The sequence below is a fragment of the Sinohyriopsis cumingii genome, chromosome 15 (genome assembly GCF_028554795.1).
Source record: "Sinohyriopsis cumingii isolate HCF-2022 chromosome 15, ASM2855479v2, whole genome shotgun sequence".
Taxonomy (NCBI): domain Eukaryota; kingdom Metazoa; phylum Mollusca; class Bivalvia; order Unionida; family Unionidae; genus Sinohyriopsis; species Sinohyriopsis cumingii.
The window spans coordinates 114,672,677-114,693,266 of NC_142975.1; the positions used below are offsets into that span (position 1 = coordinate 114,672,677).

The 20,590-nt window shown below is 37.8% G+C and overlaps 1 protein-coding gene and 1 long non-coding RNA gene across 10 annotated transcripts in view; one reads left to right on the forward strand and one right to left on the reverse strand.

Moving 5' to 3' along the window:
• The window catches only part of LOC149782527 (uncharacterized), a 44,962-nt gene extending 25,500 nt beyond the window's left edge, over nucleotides 1-19,462 (forward strand). For 5 of the 9 annotated variants that reach the window (XM_089933958.1, XM_089933959.1, XM_089933960.1 and 2 more), the window contains 4 exons: nucleotides 10,822-10,952; nucleotides 16,252-16,365; nucleotides 16,582-16,731; nucleotides 17,907-18,700. In XM_089933958.1, coding sequence (XP_089790084.1) covers nucleotides 10,874-10,952; nucleotides 16,252-16,365; nucleotides 16,582-16,731; nucleotides 17,907-18,367 — 804 coding nt within the window. In that variant the 5' untranslated portion in view covers nucleotides 10,822-10,873 and the 3' untranslated portion in view covers nucleotides 18,368-18,700. Of the gene's footprint in view, nucleotides 1-7,551; nucleotides 7,650-7,773; nucleotides 8,590-10,821; nucleotides 10,953-13,291; nucleotides 13,412-16,251; nucleotides 16,366-16,581; nucleotides 16,732-17,906 lie in introns of those variants that run through there. The other 4 variants (XM_089933961.1, XM_089933964.1, XM_089933965.1 and 1 more) reach the window with 4 other exon arrangements.
• On the reverse strand, nucleotides 2,113-6,944 carry LOC149782528 (uncharacterized). The gene is made up of 2 exons (XR_016414374.1): nucleotides 4,703-6,944; nucleotides 2,113-4,527 (listed from the first exon to the last, which is right to left on the reverse strand). It is a non-coding gene; the product is annotated as an uncharacterized LOC149782528 (long non-coding RNA).
• Nucleotides 19,463-20,590: the final 1,128 nt, after the last annotated feature.

Consider the following 20,590-nt stretch of genomic DNA (forward strand, 5'->3'; position numbering starts at 1 on the left):
GTTATAAAAATGAGATTACACTCAGTCCAAAACTGGGCACAACAAAATTGGATGGTAATTAATGACGATAAAACAAAATGTTTGAATTTGCGGACATCACAAAAGCTACACAAGTCAGGGAACCCAGAACTAACTCTTGCAATAAATAATCATCCATTAGAAAATGTCAAACATGAAAATCTTGTAGGTATGACCGTAGATAATAATTTATTATGGAATGACCATATTGATAAGCTTTGTAAAACACTGTCATCCAAAATTCCCTTATTCCGCAGAATCAAGAAGTATTTACCCATGGAAACTCGAAATCTATTCTACAAGTCATTTATTCTTCTAACAATGGATTATTGTTCAAATGTATGGTGAAACTGTGCTAAATCTGAGCTTGAAAGGATTTATAAACTTCAGAAATGAGCAGCACGCGTAATTTTAGATGCATCTATTTACAGAACTCAAATGGTCCACATTATATGACAGGATAGATTTTCACAAGGCAGTTCTTTTATATAAATGTCTCCATGGAACGGCACCAGAGTATCTGCAGGACTTATTCAGGCTTTTTTCTACACAATACCAGTTGAGATCAATATCACATGGAAACCTTCTAGCACCAAAACCAAGAACAGAGCAATTTAAAAACAGCTTCCAATACTTTGGTACAGTTCTGTGGAACAAGCTTCCACTACATGTAAAATCTGCTGAAAATATTAGAGTATTTAAGAAGAGATATCATGAGCATGTATGAGCTTCTATTAGATAATGGAATTTAGTATTTTAACACTAAACATGTTAAAATAAACAGTAATTATTTCTGTCTTCATATAATGTGCATTGTTATACTCTCCTTAAGGGGGCCTCAAGGGATAATAGTCCTTGACTAATGAGTCACCCCTATAAATAAAGCATTATTATTATTATTATTATTATAAATAAAAATATTAAATAAAGCTCAGATTATAAGATCGATACTCAGATAAATCAAACGAGGCACAAACTACACAGGCAAAGGTCAAAAGAAACAAAACAAATGAAACAAACAAAACTCGAACCCTATGCAATACACATTCTTTATTTTTATGAAGTTCTAATGAGCTGAACCGAATTGATTAGAAATAGACAATAAACGTTTCACAAGCAGTTGAGTCTATATTGTAAACTTTTCGAAATAACTATTGTGTTCGATGATGTTGCCCTTGTCAGTTAGAGGGGGATCTTGATGCTGGCAAAGACACTGGGGTCATCGGAGTAGGCAGTGGCCTCGATTCACTTGTATTATTGTTTGTTGCGCGTGACAACAAATCGCCTGCTTAATTTGTTAGCGTCAGTTATATCATTAAGTCTCACCGAGGCGCCATGTTCAAAATGTTTTGCGCTCTTGGCTCAGTAATATAATATCCCCTTAAGATGCAGCGGAGTCCTCTGCTATTTTCATACAGTTGATCATTCGACTATCGTGTTTCGTTCCTTTGTTTACATTTTATATTTTGGGCGGCGATGGGGATTAGGATTCTACATATTCCAACCTTATTAATTCTTTCTTAAAAGGAGCATGCCAAATAAATACAAATATTTCTCCATATCTGACAAGTCACGGGTTCGACACAATGTCTTGAAGCAAATACCCATACTGAGCGGTTTAGGCGAATTGCGTCTTTTTACGTAGGAAGCGCGCACTCGCCTGCCACTCCAATATTCGGGTGGGTGGGGGACAAAACACACCATTTAACAACTTTTGGTTATTTATGGCATGATATACATGATTGTGTTCGCAGTTGGACAATTTATTTAAAGTATGCGTTACATCTAACACAATGGAATGATGTTTGCTTACAACGAAAAAACTATTTACGAGAAAAATCAAAACTGGTAAAACTTTATAAAGGCGCATTTTCCCCCTGTGGTGGGGCAACATGCCCCCTCCGGGGCATTTTGCCCCACAATGCTTTCGACATCTGTCAAAGTCTGTAAAACTACAGGGATATTATTGAACTATAAAATCAAGTATTATTCCTATATGTACATTTTATATATGGCAAAGATGCTAAAACTACAAACTGCTGCATCATTCAAATTAGCACAACAATGCGGATAAGACAGCATCTACAACAATGCACAAGTCTAAATAGTTCCTAATTTCCACCGTTAATGAAGAAAAAGACAAAGCCCAAAAGTCGTGAATGTTCCTGATAAATTCTTTATTACTCACACTTAGTACAGCAAAATTGCATATTGATGGTGGTGCCACAGGATTCATGGCACCAATTGGAACTGTGATTACACTGCGACCAGGAATCTTCTTTTAAGGGATCGTCACTTGCTCCATATTCAAATTAGTAGTTTCCGCTAATGTTGTCTTTATTATGTGTTGTGTCAGCTGATAAAGCAATATCATGTTTAGCAACTGACTTTGGACCCGAAGCCTTTTTCCCCTTTTCATGGACCTCTGTACAAGTTGCCTTCATAATATTATATGGTTTTCTACCAATCTGTTTGTCCTTTCTACATGTCTGCGTCTCTTTCGTCTGCATTTGTTTCTGTTTTGAAACTTTGGTTTCATTTCTTTTGCTCCCACTTTGTCTGTACAGTCCTATCACATTTGCCTTTTGTATTTGTTATCGTCTTTCTTTGCTTTTCAATAAGCATCTTTTTATTCGGTGATGACGATAAGTTCATGGCTGATTCTGCCTTTCGCTTTCTTGTGCGCCGACTGGATATTCTAGGCTTTGGTGAAAGTTTAAGCAATATCTTCATAAATGCTGAATCGTCTGCATTTTTTAATTCGTTATGAGATACCCCCAAAGTAAACTTTCCGTTCTTCCAGCAAGAATAGCTTCGTCAAACATTTTCCGATTGCCTGTCTCCTCGATGGTGATGGCAGAGTGATGTGTTTGTTGATTATCAGGTGACTGAGTATAAACTGTTTTGTCTGTCTCTGGATTACTCGACCCATCCAAAGTGGCTGTAGAACTACCAGTTAGCAGACATTCAACCTTTATGCTTGGTTCAGTCAATGTTTCTGCATTGTCAGAAGTGATCATAACGTTACTAAGCGATTGATCATCAACTGACCCTATTCCCTCATTCGATGTTACTGTATTGCCTGCCCCACCTGCAATAACTATAGGAATACCAACTGATTGTTTGTCAGCTGTCTTGTCCTCTTGAACAGATGTTTCCTCAACACCCGACCCCTCCGACATGTATATGCAGCCAGTAACCGACAGGTGATCAGCTGTCTTATTTGATTCGATCAGCTGTGATGACATATGTAATGCTTGTTGACACTCATTAGGTCAATCTGATAGTGGCTGAGGTTCATCAGTTACCACAGAAGGAGAGAAATCGTCATCTGTGAACTTATTTGGATTAAAAGGTCAAAGTTCGCAGGCTTCAAAAACCAGTGGCAGTTTTCTGTTAAATGACAGATCGGTTATATGCTGCAAAAGTTGCTTTTAGCAATTTCAAATGCACTTATTTGTCGTCCTGGATTGCTTGTCATCCAGTTTCCAGACTCCAAATTGAAAGCACTTTTTATTGCCTTGAAAAACGTGACATCAAGAGGCTGGAGCCGATGGGTGCAATGGGAAGGAAAGGTTATCAATACAATCCCTTTCTCGCGTTCATAGTGAACAGCTTCCAACGTTTTATGGCTATGGTGCCCATCAAGAAGAAAAATGTGTACAGAGTCCTTCGTACATTTCACAAAACAAGTGAAATGTTCCAGCCATTGCAAGAAAATATGACTGTCTGTCCACCCACTTGGGCTACACACGTCCAGTGCTCGGGCTGGTGCGCCAATCACAGTGATGGAACCACTCGTTTACGTGGGTAGATAAATGCTGTCGGTGCAAAGGTACCGGCCGCATTCATGGCACATATTACAGTAATAGTTTGACCACGTTAACCGCTTTTAACTTTACCAACTGATCTAACACCTTTCGATGCAATGCCCTTTACTGGCTTGTGGACAGTACTAATGTCTGTTTCATCCATGTTCCATATTCTCAGACCATCAGCAAGTGTTGCGTGAAGAGATACCTTATATACTTGGTAAAAATTGACTACCTGTGGCCGGTTAAAGCCCACGGCTCTGCTGACACTGGTTGCCTCTGGAACGCTAATGGCTAGATTTGGCTGCCTTTTCAAAAAGCCTTTCAGACAATCAATACCTGCTGCATTGCCTTGAGATGCATTGCTTTTAATATTCAGATGAACTGCTAAGTCGTATGCCAAACGACGTACGTCAATAGAGTTAAGTCCAAAAAATGCCGTTTCCATGGACTGGATGTGCTTAACTAGAAGTAACTCATAATCACGCTAGAACACAGTAGTCTAACTTCCCAAGTTTGACACTCCAGGTTGCGAAACCTTCAAATCTCTATGTCTGCGCAAAGTTTTAGCTGAAATTCCATAATACTTGGTAGCAGTTATCAGAGAAGTTCCAGAATGAATTGCTTCAAGAGCCGCTTTTAGAGCTGATGTCCCATACTTTCCTCGACAAGTTTTCCTTCTGTAAGTTCACACCACCTGCAAAAAGTATAGAATAATTTTAGGCATATGACGGTTAGTTAAAAAGTGTACTGTTTTGCCTCTATCGTACAACATTGACAATTTAACAATAGGCGGAATTAACAACTGCTGCGAATCATGAAATATTATACATAATGCATCTCTATACTATGTTGTTTAAAAACATACTTACCCTGTTTTCTTTAGGTAGTTCCAGTCAAAAATACTGCAAACAAATGGATTGAACATTTTTACAGGAAGATGCCAAAAATATAATATTATTGCATAACAACCATGCGTGCATCTGCATCCAACACTGGCCGCCATTCTCCAGGCCTGTGTAACCTGGGCAAGCGTGCTGCATAAAGACCAGTCCATTTTCTAGCGTAGGGGCGTCAGTATGGCCGGGGGTGGGGTGGGGTGGCGTTTTACCCCATGGAGGCGTTTTTATCCCCCCCCCCCCCCACTCTACTGTCCAATTTCGAACACAGGGTAGGAACGATACGAGGAAACAATGATTAAGAAAAGTCAGATCATGGAAAAGTGGTTGTATGCCAATCTAAACACGTTCAACTGGGTGAATTCGTACTTTGCGTTCATCTAACCTTGATTTATCAATGCAATATATATCCTAACTTGTTTAATCTTCACATTTCAGTACTTTGCAATTAATGCAAAATACTTGAACGCTTGTTTATTGTTAATTCTGTTTGCTAGTTTACAATGTTCCGCTTGTCGGGCTTACAAAAATGGTACTAACAGCTGCCTCGCTTGTCGCTCAACATTAAGAGGTTAGTGTTAGGACTGGTCGGCCTCGTGTCAGGATAATGTGACTGGGTGTGACATCATGTTACATGTCTGCGGCATGATGACCCAATGCTAAACACCAATATAAGCTGTCACACTGCAGACATCGTAGCGATATGACTGAAAAGTTGTTAAAGCTACCTTATAAATCTAAATCACACACACACACACTGTCTCTCTCTCTCTCTCTCTCCGCTTTGGTCATTTGTGATTTTGAATACCGTATATACTCACCTATAAGTCAAGCACATATATAAACAACATAATGCGCCGGCAGATCAGGTTATATATTGTTGGTTCTATTTATTGCTTCCAACAAATGCAGATTCATCGATGTGGATATGTGACGTTTGAATATGGGCTTATAAGGGAATATATATGGTAATGTGGGAAATCGGTGTATCAGGATTTATCTTTAACTTATGTAACATCGGTTGTACAATACTTAAGCATTTACTGAATACTCTCAACAGGTGAGACGTTGGCATAAAGAGGAATTTGAGGTGGAGGGAGGCGGAAACCTTAGAAGAAACCATGTAACTTAGATGGGTGACCATTTACCCATGCAAAGATCGGATCTTTGGTCTAACTCATGACCGGAGAGGTGCAAAGAAGTCACTTTGGTTCAAGCTGATGTTTCGCTGAGCAGCGGTTTCTCGGTGTTCAGCATAATATACTCGCGACCAGAAAATGGGGGGGGGGGGTCCGATCTAGGACTAGGTCGAATCGGGTGCTGTTGCGTGACTCTGAGCATGTTATCTACCACAAATCACTTCAGCACGATATAACCTTTTATATGTTGATGTGCCTATACAAGGGCAGATTCATGTTGAGGGTAGGGGGGAGAGCGAAACAAAACTGAGTTTCCTATACTACGTTTTCGTTACAGTTTAATAGTTGAATCTAAGCCCTGGAACCTCTTAAAATGCAGTAGCGTCCGGGGTTTCGCCCAATGGCCACGACATAGTGTTCAGTTCCACAGACCCCACATTTATTGTTTAGGTCCACACACACACCCAACCCCAAACGATACTAAAATCAGATATCCATTGTCCTAGTTGAAGATCTGACAGCGACCGCTTAGAGGCCGTGTTCTGGTGACATGTAACTGTCATAATTGCTAATTTTATCTGCGAATCAGATGACGTTTTATATCTTTCGTTTGGGAGACTGAACAATGTGGCCGAATCGCATCAACGTGTTCCGAACGATTTGATTCACTCTCAGATTTTTAAAAGCTGCATTTTCATTGGCTAATTCAAAGGTCACCAGAAAATGACCCCTCAGCGGTCGCTCTCTGATCTTCACCAGATGAATGGAGATCGGATTTTAATCAGATTGACGACATTTCTAAATCCGCCACTACTGTCAATACACCAAACCAAACGAAAACAAAAATACTGCTTCGCTCCTCATGTTCCTTTTGAATTATAGAGTTAGCGTCACATCTGGCGGACTCGAATGTCCTGCGTATAAATCATAACAAATTACGTAAGAAACGAGTGACCTTCATATCACCTCCATGCAAAAGGAATTTTCTGAACTTGCTACATTTATATCATGTTATTTCTAGTAGTGACTGAATATTATATGGCATCAGGGCACCACGGTGCTCAGACTACTAACATGTTTGTTGAATTCTGGGACGTATTTTCACCACATACACGTGTCTTCTGTTTGTTGCGAATTTGATGATCTTAATTGCTTTTACCTGTATGATAAAGGGAGAATCTAAATCATACTCTGTTATATTAAAACTCGCGCAATCTTTGGTTTTATATCTATTTTGTTCGCTACGTTTTGTCTATTTAAATTTTTGTACACATGTCCGTTCTTGTGTATGTACTTAAGAAGAAATGCACGGATATACCTATGTAATTGATGCATGAATTCAAGTTGAATATGATTTTAAATGACTTAAGGTCAAATTACGATCCAGAATGGGAAAGCAAATCGGACATAAACTAACAGGAAATATCACTCATCGTGTTCCCTTGTCATAAATTGTCATAAATTGTTACGATGTTGCTTCTAGCATGCGTCATGTCTTACAGCCAGATGTGTCCTTTAAATGACAGCCTTCATTGAACTAGGTAAAAGGGATACGACCCTGAGGTGATACCTATGTCCAGTACACAAACTAAATGACACCAGGTCACGTGAGATCATGTTCGGCGATATTATGATACTCATGTATGTAAACCAATATGAACGCGAAACTATATATCCCCACTTAAGTCAAGTGATAAATCTTAAGGCAGATAGTACATACCGATGCAGGCACTACTTGTACATGCAACGCATTTTCAGAGGATTAAATTCCTATATATCATGTACGTATTAATTTTCTTTATTTCTTTTAATTTTAGTACTTTTGTACAGAAAGAAAATGCAGATTCTGCAAAACCACACACTCACACACATATACAAATCCGACCTCACTGTTAACAGCTTATTTATATATTTCTGATGACTGCATACATTAATGTGAATATAAACCCCTTCTTCTTGTTTATCAGAAAGTTTTAAAATAATCTTTGAAGAGGTATATTTCCATGTATGCACAAAAACGGAACTATTTGAGTGGGTGTGAAGCGTTTTGTTTGGACATTGACATACCTTGGCAAATCAAAGCTTTTGTTCCATGTGATTTATTTTGTTGTTTTTTGTGTTTGTTTTTTTTTTTTGGTTTTTTTTTGGTTTGTTTGTAGTTCTGCAGACCGTTTCTGTGGCCTGAGTGGTTAGAGCGTCCGCCTCGGATGCGGGAAATCGCGGGATCAAACCCCGACCAAGTCATGCCAAAGTCTTATAAAAATGGTACTAGCAAGCTGCCTCGCTTCGCGCTCAGTATTAAGAGACTAGTGTTAGGACTTGTCGGCCTGGTGACAGGATAATGTGACTGGCTGGGACATGATGCCTCAGTGCTAGACATCACATAAACTGCCACACTGCAGATATCGTAGCGGTATGCCTCAAACTGTTAAAGCTGCATTTAAAATCCAAAACGCATTATAACACAACGTTCTTCATGTAGTCAGTGTCCGCCTCTTTAGGTTTCATCTTGTGACCATACAATTAGCGAACAAACGGAAATCAGTCAGTGTTAGGGTAAAGAACACATTTGACCTAATTTGAAATTGTATGTTAGTTGTGTTAAAGCTTTTATCCGTTGCTTAATTAACATGCACCCTGTGATATGCTTTAAATTGTCTTTTACATCGCCTTTACATGGGCGTTTCTATTCATCAAGAACGGAGACATTTTTGACTTAAGGTTAGTATCTTCAGTTCCGCTGTTATTTGGCATATCTCATTGTGCGATAATGCTGTCTGTGCACATGTGAAATATACTGATAAAACAAGCCACTTCTTAGATATACGTGTATATTATTTATGCGATGAATCTATCTTTGCACAGGTAAGACTTAAGATCAAACAATTCACATTTTTGACGCAATGGGTACATTATATACACTAAAGTAGGATCACACAAAGAGATTATTCGCAATGTCGAGGTCTATCAATATATGCCGATAGTTTCCATTAGCTGCCGTCCTAACCATTTCGGTTATTTACAAAACAAGAATTGACCAAGAAATTGTGAATACATCAAACTATATTTTCATTTTGCAGCTTTTTGGTCAATTCTACGGTCCATTAAATTGAAGATATAATCGTATTGGTCCACATAAATCTCCGTTTCTGTGTTTGCGAAGAAATTTCCAGCGAATTAAATGTATCGTTTGTTTCTTCTTTAAAGTGCTGCGCCAAAACACGTTGAAGGTAATTATTTGTCTTCCGCAGGAATAGTATGTCAAAGAAGTGGGTTGCATTCGTGTTTCAGGGTCAGTCCTACGGCAATAGGAATATTCTTGGCGTTTTCCCACTCTGCGGTATGCAGCTATGTAAGCGTATATGCTATCTGGCTATTTACAGTTCAATTTTTGATATTATCGCTACGCCGACCAACTCTGAGATCACGTCTGTATGTTAAGAGGAACAAATTATTTCCAAAGCTTTGCGGCAAAAGCGGTCATTTGTACCAAATATGACTGTATTTCCTGAAATTGCAAACGTGTGCTGGCATATTTTAATAATTTAACATGTATAGTAATATATCATTCCGGATATTTTGTAAATGGACTATTATTTAATATTTCAAGTTGATAATGTAGTTCCCAGCTGGGTGTGCGATAATGAAATGTTAAGTGTGCGATTAAATGGATATGTAATAAAGATTCTTAAACTTCATCCATATCGAAAATTTCCGACCCGTTTACATATGAATTCTTGTTCCTGTTGTGCCAATAAGTAACGTTTGACCTGCCACTATAATGGACAATTAGACATAGCAATTATTAATTTTGAAATCAGTTTTACCTTTAGATTTGCAGATAAGACACTTTGTATCAGAAACTGTGAACATGGCAGAAGAATGTCAGCTTGTTCTTCATCATGAAATTTAGCACCATGGTCTAGGGGCAAGTAAGATGGGGGCATACAGAGCTACATATACACCCTGAAAGCAGTCCTTCACTGTGCTTTCATGTGTATAATTATTATATCTATATTATGCTTTATATTGTTTATTTAATCACGTGTAATTTTATGCCCGGCAAACAAGGGGGCATCCATGACCAGGGGGTGGGGATGGCGGCGGGGCATGTGACCCCTGTTGTCCCCTTCACCTTAATCCGACCCTGAAAAAGTGAACCTGGTAGGGAGAGCGTTATGTTCCATTCAAAGCAAGATCGTGAACTATTCCGAACAATCATATAAGAGTTACATGAAACTCTTCGTTATTTTCATGTGAAGCGGACTTTCTCGTCTGTAGTATTCAGTGATGTATAAGTCAGTGTGCTAGGTTTAATTGTTGAGTGTTATAGTAAGAATATATTTTTCTTTTCCTACGTTTTTATCGTGTGGCACATAACACATGCTATTTGAATGAGTGACGAACGAAAGACAATAGATCTTTAATTCCGTATGTAATGCCTTTAATTTTAAGTGAAGATCATTTGCAAAACTTGTGTTTGTAATCAGCCTGCTTTCCGCCTTCTTATCTTCTACTACTACTAACATTGTTCATGTAGTATTGCACTGCGCCATTTCGCCCTCCTATACCACTGTAGCGTAGTCTTAAAACATGGCAACTTTTAGGGCAAGCAATAGTTGATGTAGAAAAAGTCTGGGAATCGATCTATTATTAGAAAAAGGACTTTGGAGACGAAGACGGGACAAGGGTGAGAGTTTATGAAATATCACAGGAGTATGCTGCATTGTTCCATATGCCTTCTTTATCTTCTTACTGATCAAGTACTTGAAGAAATCCCGCTTGTTCACATGTCTTCTGTTGTTTTGAAGTGATTCGATATGGTAGTTGTTGGCATGTAAATACAATCCTTAGTACCACTGAATACCTCATTTTATTTATCACGCTCCTCCCCCTCCTAAAAATTGATGATGGTGATGATGATGATGCTGCTGATGATGCAATATTTTACAGGATGCCCACATTTAAGTGAGGATGCCAATGCAGCATCAATCTGCCGATCAGCATGGAGCACTGTACTCAGCAACCCCTGTTATACCGACTGTGCTCCCCGATAAGCTGTGTACCCGTCAAAGTCCCATGTCGTAAGTTGTCTAACTGTTTCAATATTTAGTCGTTCTCTTGATATATGTATTCATAATTTTCGTTATACTGTTAACGATATATATATATATATATATATATATATATATATATATATATATATATATATATATATATATATATATATATATATATATATATATATAATCTGTCTCTTACAGACTAGTTCAATTACATACATGCATTTACTTACTTGCTATCGTACTCTCTGTGTGTGTGTGTGTGTGTGTGTGTGTGTGTGACAAGATGTGATTGACTACCACTAGAGGTTATCCTATGACACGGATTGAATTGTAGTGGTCAGACAAGTCACTGCGCCAAGCCGCCCACAGAAAGCACGTTGTCTACTTTTTATTACAGTTGTTGTTGTTGTTGTTGTTGTTGTATGGTTTAACGCCAGTATTAATGGTGGAGGAAGAACCCGGGAAAACACCAGAAAGAACCACCGACCCACGAGAAGCTACTGGCAAGCTTTCTCTCATATTACAGTAGCAATCACTGTTATGATGTTTTCACTCCGTGGGAACAACCATTTGTGTTGGATGCATATTAAAAGGATGATAACAAAGATACACATTTTTAGCTGATACACCCCGTCTGTGGGAATCATTGTGATCGTCCGTTCATCCTTCTACATGTTTTACAAATCCTGTGAACCAAAATAGTCACGAAGTTTTTAACTGTACTAGTCATAGACCAGATGAGCGTATGGGATAATCTGTTGTCCGTAGTTCGTCGTCCGTCGCTACTCATCCTACAATATTTGGAGGATTGCCAAGACGGCTTACACACACACACACAGTCATCCCATAGTCTAGTTGGTCCAAACTTGAAAATGCTGCTGCTCTTATATCCAATATGGCCGCCACATTCACCATCTTTAAAATCCTGAATAAAACGTCATGTCTTGTAACTATTTTTATCTATAGTCTTCTCCTAATATATATTGATATCTACATGTTGCTTTCATCAATAGACTTATTGTGATACCTAGTTGGTCTTAAATTAATATGGTGCTAGTCAAAGATCCCATATGGTTTCCACGACTACTATCTTAAAAATTGTGTTGTCACTCCACCTTCTGAACGGATGCCCATTATGTAACGGGACTTTCACCAAAAAGACTTAACAATGATGTTTACTTTTCTCCCAGGTGAAAATGGTGACTTTTGGTAATGTTTTGCTATGAAACTGGGCAAATATTATGGTTATCATAGTGCTCACGCGCTTTTCTTTGAGAGTTATCACCCTTAGTTTTTAGCAGCTGCATCCACTGCAAAACATAATTTTGTGAAATAAACTTTTCCGGCATTTTGTAATCGATCGCAGTGAGACTCAGCACATGCTATGCTCATCATCTAAAAATGCGCGTACTAATCAATATTTGTTCAGCCGCGATGTTTGTTATGTTGTTGCCCATTTTGACTTAGCGGGATGCAATGAACGGCGTTAGGTTTGTATCTGCAGCAGCTCGCAGATGTCAGTATATTGCTGTGACAAGTACCAACCCAATATTATGGCCATCATAAAAAGACATGCTTGTCGACCAGTTATTGGACTCGCACTATTTTCGAGCAAGTTATGTACTTTTTCACTATAGACTCGTCTCCATCATAGAGGCAGGGATGGGATGCGAGAGAGGTTAGGGTATGTTTACGCAAGAAAATTGATAACGCTTCCTGCAAGTAAAATGTTCATTCCAATTTTTTTAAATTTCATGTTCAGTCGGCGTGCAGCAAACAACAGACAGTGCGGACTTTAAAGAACTGAATCAATACGTGAATACAATATGTATATGTATACATACATACATACATACATACATACATACATACATACATACATACATACATACATACATACATACCCATTTGTATTATATCTCGGTTGTACGATGTACGATTCTTACGGGTGTGTATAAATATACAATGATATTATGACACATCAAGACCCGTGAATTTTAACAATGAGTGTACAGTTGACACAATACACGCTTGTACCAACCCTTTCTCTGTAGTATAGTACAGTAATATGCATTGATTTACTGGATATAGTGCAGTCTTAGGACACTCAATTTGATGTGTTTATAATTTGCATATTTTAACAAACCTACATTCCCTACTCTTGCCAACACAAAATCATCTGTGTTTTTCAACGTAGGCCGTAGAAGTGTTGTCGACCTGTAATATGCTAAAACTCTACACCGATCTTTTTAGGCTGTACACCTTCATTAGGAGTGCTTGTATGCTGCATTTCCCGACACTATCGGTTTTAGTCATTTATAAATGCACGAGCAGACAGTGCCTGTAATCGTTGCACGATACTCGTACATGCGATCCACAAAACTCTTCATAGTTATTTTCATTACCATTGTAAGACATGAGGGGGCAATAAGGGGCAGCAACGACTGTTGTGTAAATGGATGCCATTATGAGAAAAGGTAATAATTTACAATATGCAGAATATTACATTAAATTACCTCATAAGTTGAATTTATTTACATTATACGCTTTGAAGCTAATGACAATATTATTGTAGGTTTGTTTTCTGTTTTCTTCATAACTTTCTGTATCGCTTCGAGGAGGAATATTGATCAAAGTTGGAGTTTTATATGTGACTGCGGCATATATGCTTAGATTTCGTTTGTATCAGTTACATTAGCCGGTGTCTACATGAAGTACATGTAATTTAAAAATGTTTTCGAATCACTCGCTCTACCCTTCTGTATATGTCTTTCTTTGTGTACTGAGGGCAGCTGAGTGTGTGATTTGGATTTTTAACGTAGCTTTAACAATTTTGAAGTCATGTCGCTACGATGTCTAGCACTAGAGTATCATGCGTAGACCTGTCCCACCCAATCAACTTATCCCGACACCAAGCTGACCAGTCCAGTCCTGACACTAACCTCTTAATGTTGAGTGCCTAGCGAGGCAGCTGTTAGTACCATTTATATAAGTCTTTGTTATGATTCGGCCTGGGTTCGAACCTGCGACCTTCCGCATCCGAGGTGGACGCTCTAACCACTAGGCAACCGGAGCGGTCGGAGAGCAGGTAAAATACTGAACTAATTTTTTTTGCGTTTACAGTAAATACATTATAAAATCTCTCGCTAATCTCACCCTGCAATGGGTACCAAAAATATGGTTAAGACTCCCAACAGTAACCCCAAGCTAACTAATATTCTGCTATGTATATATGTATGTATGTGGGGGACGCATGCATGCAAGCATGTACGTACGTACGTACATATGTATATGTATTGGTTGTTATGTTTAGGTTGTGGTGTTCCCAATATTTTATTTAAACTATTATAGAAGTCCCACCCAGGCTCGATATTGCTTGGAAGTTAAGAATTAGTGAAAGATGGATGTAAAGCTCCGAACCCCCAGTCAGCAATGTCGACGGTTAGATGGTTAAATATACATAAAGGTTGAAGTTCAATGAATAACAATTTAATAACACATCAATGATCAAATGATTCAAATTACACTCCTTCTGCTCAACCCTTTAATAGCCTATTGTATCACTTGATTAGCAGTGTGAGATCGATTTCCACCTGTCCTTTATTCTACTCATCTGTGGTATTCTCTCTCCTATTTCTGCAAATTCCTTCTCTTTTCTCCCCGACTTTCTCCAAATTCCTTCTACTCCACCTCGACTTCTCTATACTTATCCTCCTCATCCACTTTCTCATCCAGACTCCTTTTCCTTCTCCTCCTCAACCTTCCCTCCACCGACTAGACGTCCGTCGACTTCTACTGTTTCAGCTAGTCTCACTTCCGTCTCCAACTCCTGAAGACTCGGGACTCAGTCGAACCTGATGTTCTGTGTCCCCTGAAAAGCTTCCTTTTCGAAGCTTTGCCTTTCCTTGGAGTCTACCTCTAAAATTTTACCGCCAAATTTCGAGTGGCTCTCTGGAAGTAACCCTATTGCTCAACAATCTTTTCAGGCGAAACTAAATGTTCTCTAAAGAGTTACGAAAGTTATCATAAGGCCTGCATTGTAATCATACCCTCTGTCTCAATTCCGATTGAATATCCCAATGAACCGATCCAAACAAACTTAGCGGAAATGTTCCTCTCGCTGTCTGTCAACGTGGGTACGGATGAGTAGTGATGGGAATCGGTCAGAAATTTATAATCGATAATCGGTTCTGCTTAACCGACTGATAATCGATTATAATCGGTTACTAACAGCAAATTTTAATTTTTGTTTGTTATTCAGTTATATCTTTGATCAATAGTTCAAGATGTTAGTAAATGTACAGGAGTAATCTCTTTTAATGACATGTATACTTTAACCTGATAATAATATTACATTTTTGTCTATTGTGTTGTGTGTTATTTTTGTTCTACATCTTTGTTAAATGAATGCAACTTTTTATGGCTGATAAGTCATATGCAACTGAAATACTGCTACAGTCTCCCAAAATCCTTTCATTCATATGTGATGTGTCTATGATTTTAAGTGTAGAAGGACATGGTTTTCTTGTTTGTCATTGTTTACAAATACTACAAATAATGTTGCATTTAAAACTGAAACAAATCATCAAAATGTGTTTTAATTTATTACTCAACTATTTAACAACTTGATCATGTAATAATGGCTATAAGTTCGTAATTATGAAATTTTGCACCTATGAAATATCATATGGTTTTATATTTGTAGTTGTGAAGGGAATTAATAAATTTCAGGTCAACTTTAGTGGCTGGGAGTTTTACTAACCTTTGTGCTTTGCATACAACTGAAAGGTAGTCTCCCTTTACACATAATCGATTATGGAGTTTCACAATCGATTATCTTATTGGTTCGCTCAACCAACTGATGATCGATTATAATCGATAATCGGAACAACACTACGGATAAGAACACGCCTCGTTCACCCCGCGGGCTTTCATCTGATCTTAGGACTAAGCTGTAACAGAGGTATGATACGTCAAGCCTTTGTCAAACGATGTGAGCGATCTATCGCCTTTGCCTCTTCAAGATTTCGGTCTTCTGGCTGGTCACAGTAACATTGCGTACGAATTCAACACTAGTCTATGGAAATCTTTAGACATCAAACACAGGACCGCAGTAATATTTCCAAGACAGCAGATTATAGCTTATACACGATATAGCTGGGGCTTAGCAAACGTGACAGTATGGATGGATGGATTCATGCATACATGCATGCATGTATGTGTGTATGTATGTGTGTATGTATGTATTTACCATAAATAAAAAAGAAAGTTATTGTTTTTATTAAAGTGGATTTTCTCTCTCATTTTGCATGTACAGCATGTGACCTTGAACTAGAATTCACTTGCCCGGATGGAGGCTGCATCCATCGACAATTGGTCTGTGATGGTAAACGGCACTGTCATGATGGAAAAGATGAGCAAAACTGTGATAGTGAGTTTATTCCTTCTCAAGTTTTATGATCACTAATAAAGATAATTTTTGTTGGTTTTAACGGAAACTTAAATTTTGTATTGTCTATATTATGCAGAATAATTTGGAACACAGTGCTTTTTTCAAAGGCAAGTCGAGGCAGCCGATCTCCCTAATAGTTGTTTCTTTCTTTCTTTAAGGTGTGTTGAACCAGTCTTTTTTCTTTCTTTTTTCAAGGTGAGTTCAGCCAATCATCGTCGCAGATATCGATAACCTTCATCGTCGGTATTACCGCAGCAGTGTTCCTCGTTAGCATTGTTATCGTTACACTGACTGTATTACTCATCAGGCGACAGATGGAGAAAAGGAGACGAAAAATGGATTCAGGTATAGGAGCTAGGTCTATAAGTACGTTTTGATCAATCATCTCCCATGAAACCAGTGTTAAATACGAGCATTCGCAGCAGGTATCGTTTTGGCAGTCGTCACAACAGAGGAAAATAAATTTGTAAAATCTGTTACGGTGGACACCATCGTTGAGGAGAATTTCGTTATTTGTGTTAATATATTTCGCGGATGCTGTGATCATTTTAGATATGTTGACCAGTCGGACAAAAAAATGGTAAGCTTTATATTTGTTTTTCTCTTTCTAAATTAATTTTATAATTTGAGATACAAAGAGACAAAGAAAGTTGCAAAACTGTGTGCTTGACCCAAAAGGTCACCATTTCTAAATACCCCGACTTTGTTCAAGGAAGAGTTAGTATAGAGTATGGTAGTTGCTAACTGTTTCTTACTGGGCGCGGTGAAAAAAAAATCGCTAAAATACACGCAATTTCGTTTTAATTTTTTTCACCAGAAAGAAATGCTGAATGTTGAACCTGTGATAAGTTGTGAATACAAGTTTAAATAATATGGGCAAAAATATTGTCCACAAGGAATTTTGTTTCCCCTGTCTGGGGCTAGAAGTGAATAGTTACACAACAAATAATTATTGAGATTTATTACCATTGCCGTAGGGAGCGATCAAGATAACAATTTATGCTCATGTCGTATCTTGCGAAAGTGGCATATAATCTTAACCTTTTCCATCCATCTGTGTCGTAGGTCAAGCATTTTGTATTTACTCAGTACCTTTCGCTGGACTCTGTCGATTTTTGACCTATTTGGTATGATGAATCTACTATCAAGAATACAATACATAGGTACAAATATCGATTTTACCTATTTAAGTTACAATTTTAGTTTTGCCCATCCCATTCTAACATTAAGCGTTATGCGTATCCTCTAACTACGATTGCAAATTTTCCTCTTCTACAGGGACGTCATTTGGGAGGGGGGAAAGGGGATTAGATTGAAAAAGATTGAAATGACGTCCTTGCTATTTCTATCTCTGTGTTTCAGTCTCAGCCAGCGCATGAATCAAGTTTTGCCCCACCCCCTCCTGTGCAAGTGTATGCAACTTGGTCTGGAATATATTTCATATATAAACATCATGGATAGCTGATGCTTTGAAATTTAGGTACTCTAAATAATGACTTTAATTTGGTTAATATTTTTAGTTTCCGAGCCTTTGAGGGGAGAGAAAATGTCTGAAGAAAGCATACAGATTAAAGGAAAAGAAAAAGAAAAACGATTAATGGGATCTGAAATGTGTGCTGCTGAAAATATTCTGGCTAAATTTTCACTCGACGGAGAGGGTCGTAACTGTAGCAACTATATGCCCAAAGATAAAGATCACGACAAGGGAGGTAAATCTTCAGATAGACACGGTGGTCACGAAGTTCACAAGAATAAAGTGGATGCCACAAGCTCTAAAGCTTCTGTAAAATGTAATACTGAGACAGAAAGCCTTCCCGAGAGTTTTGAGGACGGATTTTTGTGTGCTTCGACACCTAGACAGCCGATACGGATCTTTATGTTTTCGGATACGGGAATAGCTGGAAATATACGACAATTTCCAGCAGGTGAACTTTCACAGAAAGTTCCGAGGAGACAAGTTTTGGATCTGAACGCTTTATGATACTCAATTATGCAAGTTATCTGACACATATACTGGTATATGAGATTTTTTCTATAACTGATATTATTTTTGCTGCCAGTTTCATACAAAACAACATCGAATCTCCCACGTTTGCATAATTTCAATAACATCTATTGCATTCAGTTTCAGTCGTGTCTTCCAAAACTTTTAATTCAACTGGATTTCCATATTCTAATGTAAATATGCATGTAATATACCCAGAATAATTATATACAGGGAGGTAATCAAGTACAGGCAATTATTTTTTTAAGTCGTTTTTTTTTTTCCTTCTACTTGTGAAAATGAATAAACTTTCCCAAAGCCAGTACTATATATCGACTTCAAGCTATAAGGTAGTAATTGGATTGTCTTCCAATGAGCATATTGGAAACTTGTTGAAATAATTAACGTCATTCCACGCCTGGAAATATTTTATTACAAATATTCAACTTATACGCCCTGAATTTGGATATTTAATTATTTTAACAATCATTTAGGATATCTGATTTAATTTTTTAAAATCAATTTTAACTGTTAATACAAGAAATGCAGGAAAGGTATGTTTTATCGGATACGTGTCAACTCGGATTGTAAGATATGTATGTAGATCAAGTTTAATTGACAAAAGGAAACAAAATTCTTGAGTCCATTCTACGTCAACCTATTGTGACCCTGAAACCAAAACGGAAATGAATCTTGTATTATCCCTATTGCTTAACTATATATTCTCTCAGTTAATTGTTGTTACATTTCATTTTTTAATGCGGCACGAAAAGGAACCTTTCTTCTCGTTTGTAGCATGCATTGGACTGCGATTATCGTAGGTCTCGTGTATACTTCGCATCCGTGTCGAAAGTTCGCGAAGTATTCACCAGAAACAATGGCATATGCATAGAAATACACCATTTTATACTCGTGCAGTAACGTTCTAGATGGAAGAGATCTTACTGAAGTATACTGCCTCTCTGTCTTGCCTGAAAGAAGTATGGCCTAATTTTCCAACATTACTGAAACAGGATTGCTGTTTCAAGACGTATTGTGTAGTATCATAATCAGGAAAAAAGAAATTAAAGAAGATATTTATTTTATGACAAACCATTGTGTAGTATAGTTTTTGTTTGCAATTGTCTCCACAAGTTTCATGAAGAAATCTTGTATAGATATAACGAATTTCACTATTTATCTTGCATAAAAGCAAGGGAAAAGTGAAGACAACACAAGTCGGGCACCGATATTGTTGTCGTCTTGTTATATATTAAGTTGATAATCGTGGCTTTAATTGGATTTTTCTCTCAGGGCTAAATTTTTCTGAAGTTGCCAATGTACATTTTTAAAACATATTGGTACATAATCGCTCTGGCTGCAATGATAAACAACAATTTTCGGGTCATACAGTGTCAGGTCAGGCGAAACCTAGCACTCGGCGAATTTCTCAGAATAATGACGGCTGATTGAAGAACGTCAAATCACAGACCAATCATTGTAATTTTCACTTGCGATTGTAAGAATTATGTGTCATCTCGTATAGGTACTGCAAATCATATAAACTTAGCGAATCTTTCCAGGAAACTTGTTTTCGCCAAGTTTCATCCCAGACTGGTCTCCCGTCATTTTCGCTTTACTGAAGTAACGATAGCTGTAAACGGGCCGCGACCCATGCTAAGCTCGATCGTAACTAAAACTGTGTGATGATAATATATTTACGGCAGAATCGCAGACGAGGATGATAGAGAGTTCTATTTGTTGTAACCCGAGATTACTATAATCAATATTGGGGTTAGGACCGAAATAAGAAAATCTCAGTCAAGGGGTTATATTTTGTGTTTCAGAGCCTCGTAGATAGACACAAAATGTAACCACTTGACTGGGATTTCCATGCTTTGGTACAAACACCAACATAAATTATTTTTCTCACCCACTATTTTTATCCAGTTAAATTAAAATAACAATGCATTCTTGTAATATAGTCAATTGATTCAATATTACCAGTCTTAGTGAGTTACTAGTATTACTTGTCACGTCATATAAGGGTCATCAGGTATTATATTATTTTATTAAAACATGAATAATTGTCTAAGTGGAATATAGAGAGAAATGCCGCTCTTAGAAAAGAAACAAAAATGAGAAGAAAGTTATAATTGTTGTGTTGGACGTATGGCACGACGAGCAACTTGTAGCAACGTGCTCCTGTTTACATAAATACCGCCTATTAATAAGAATATA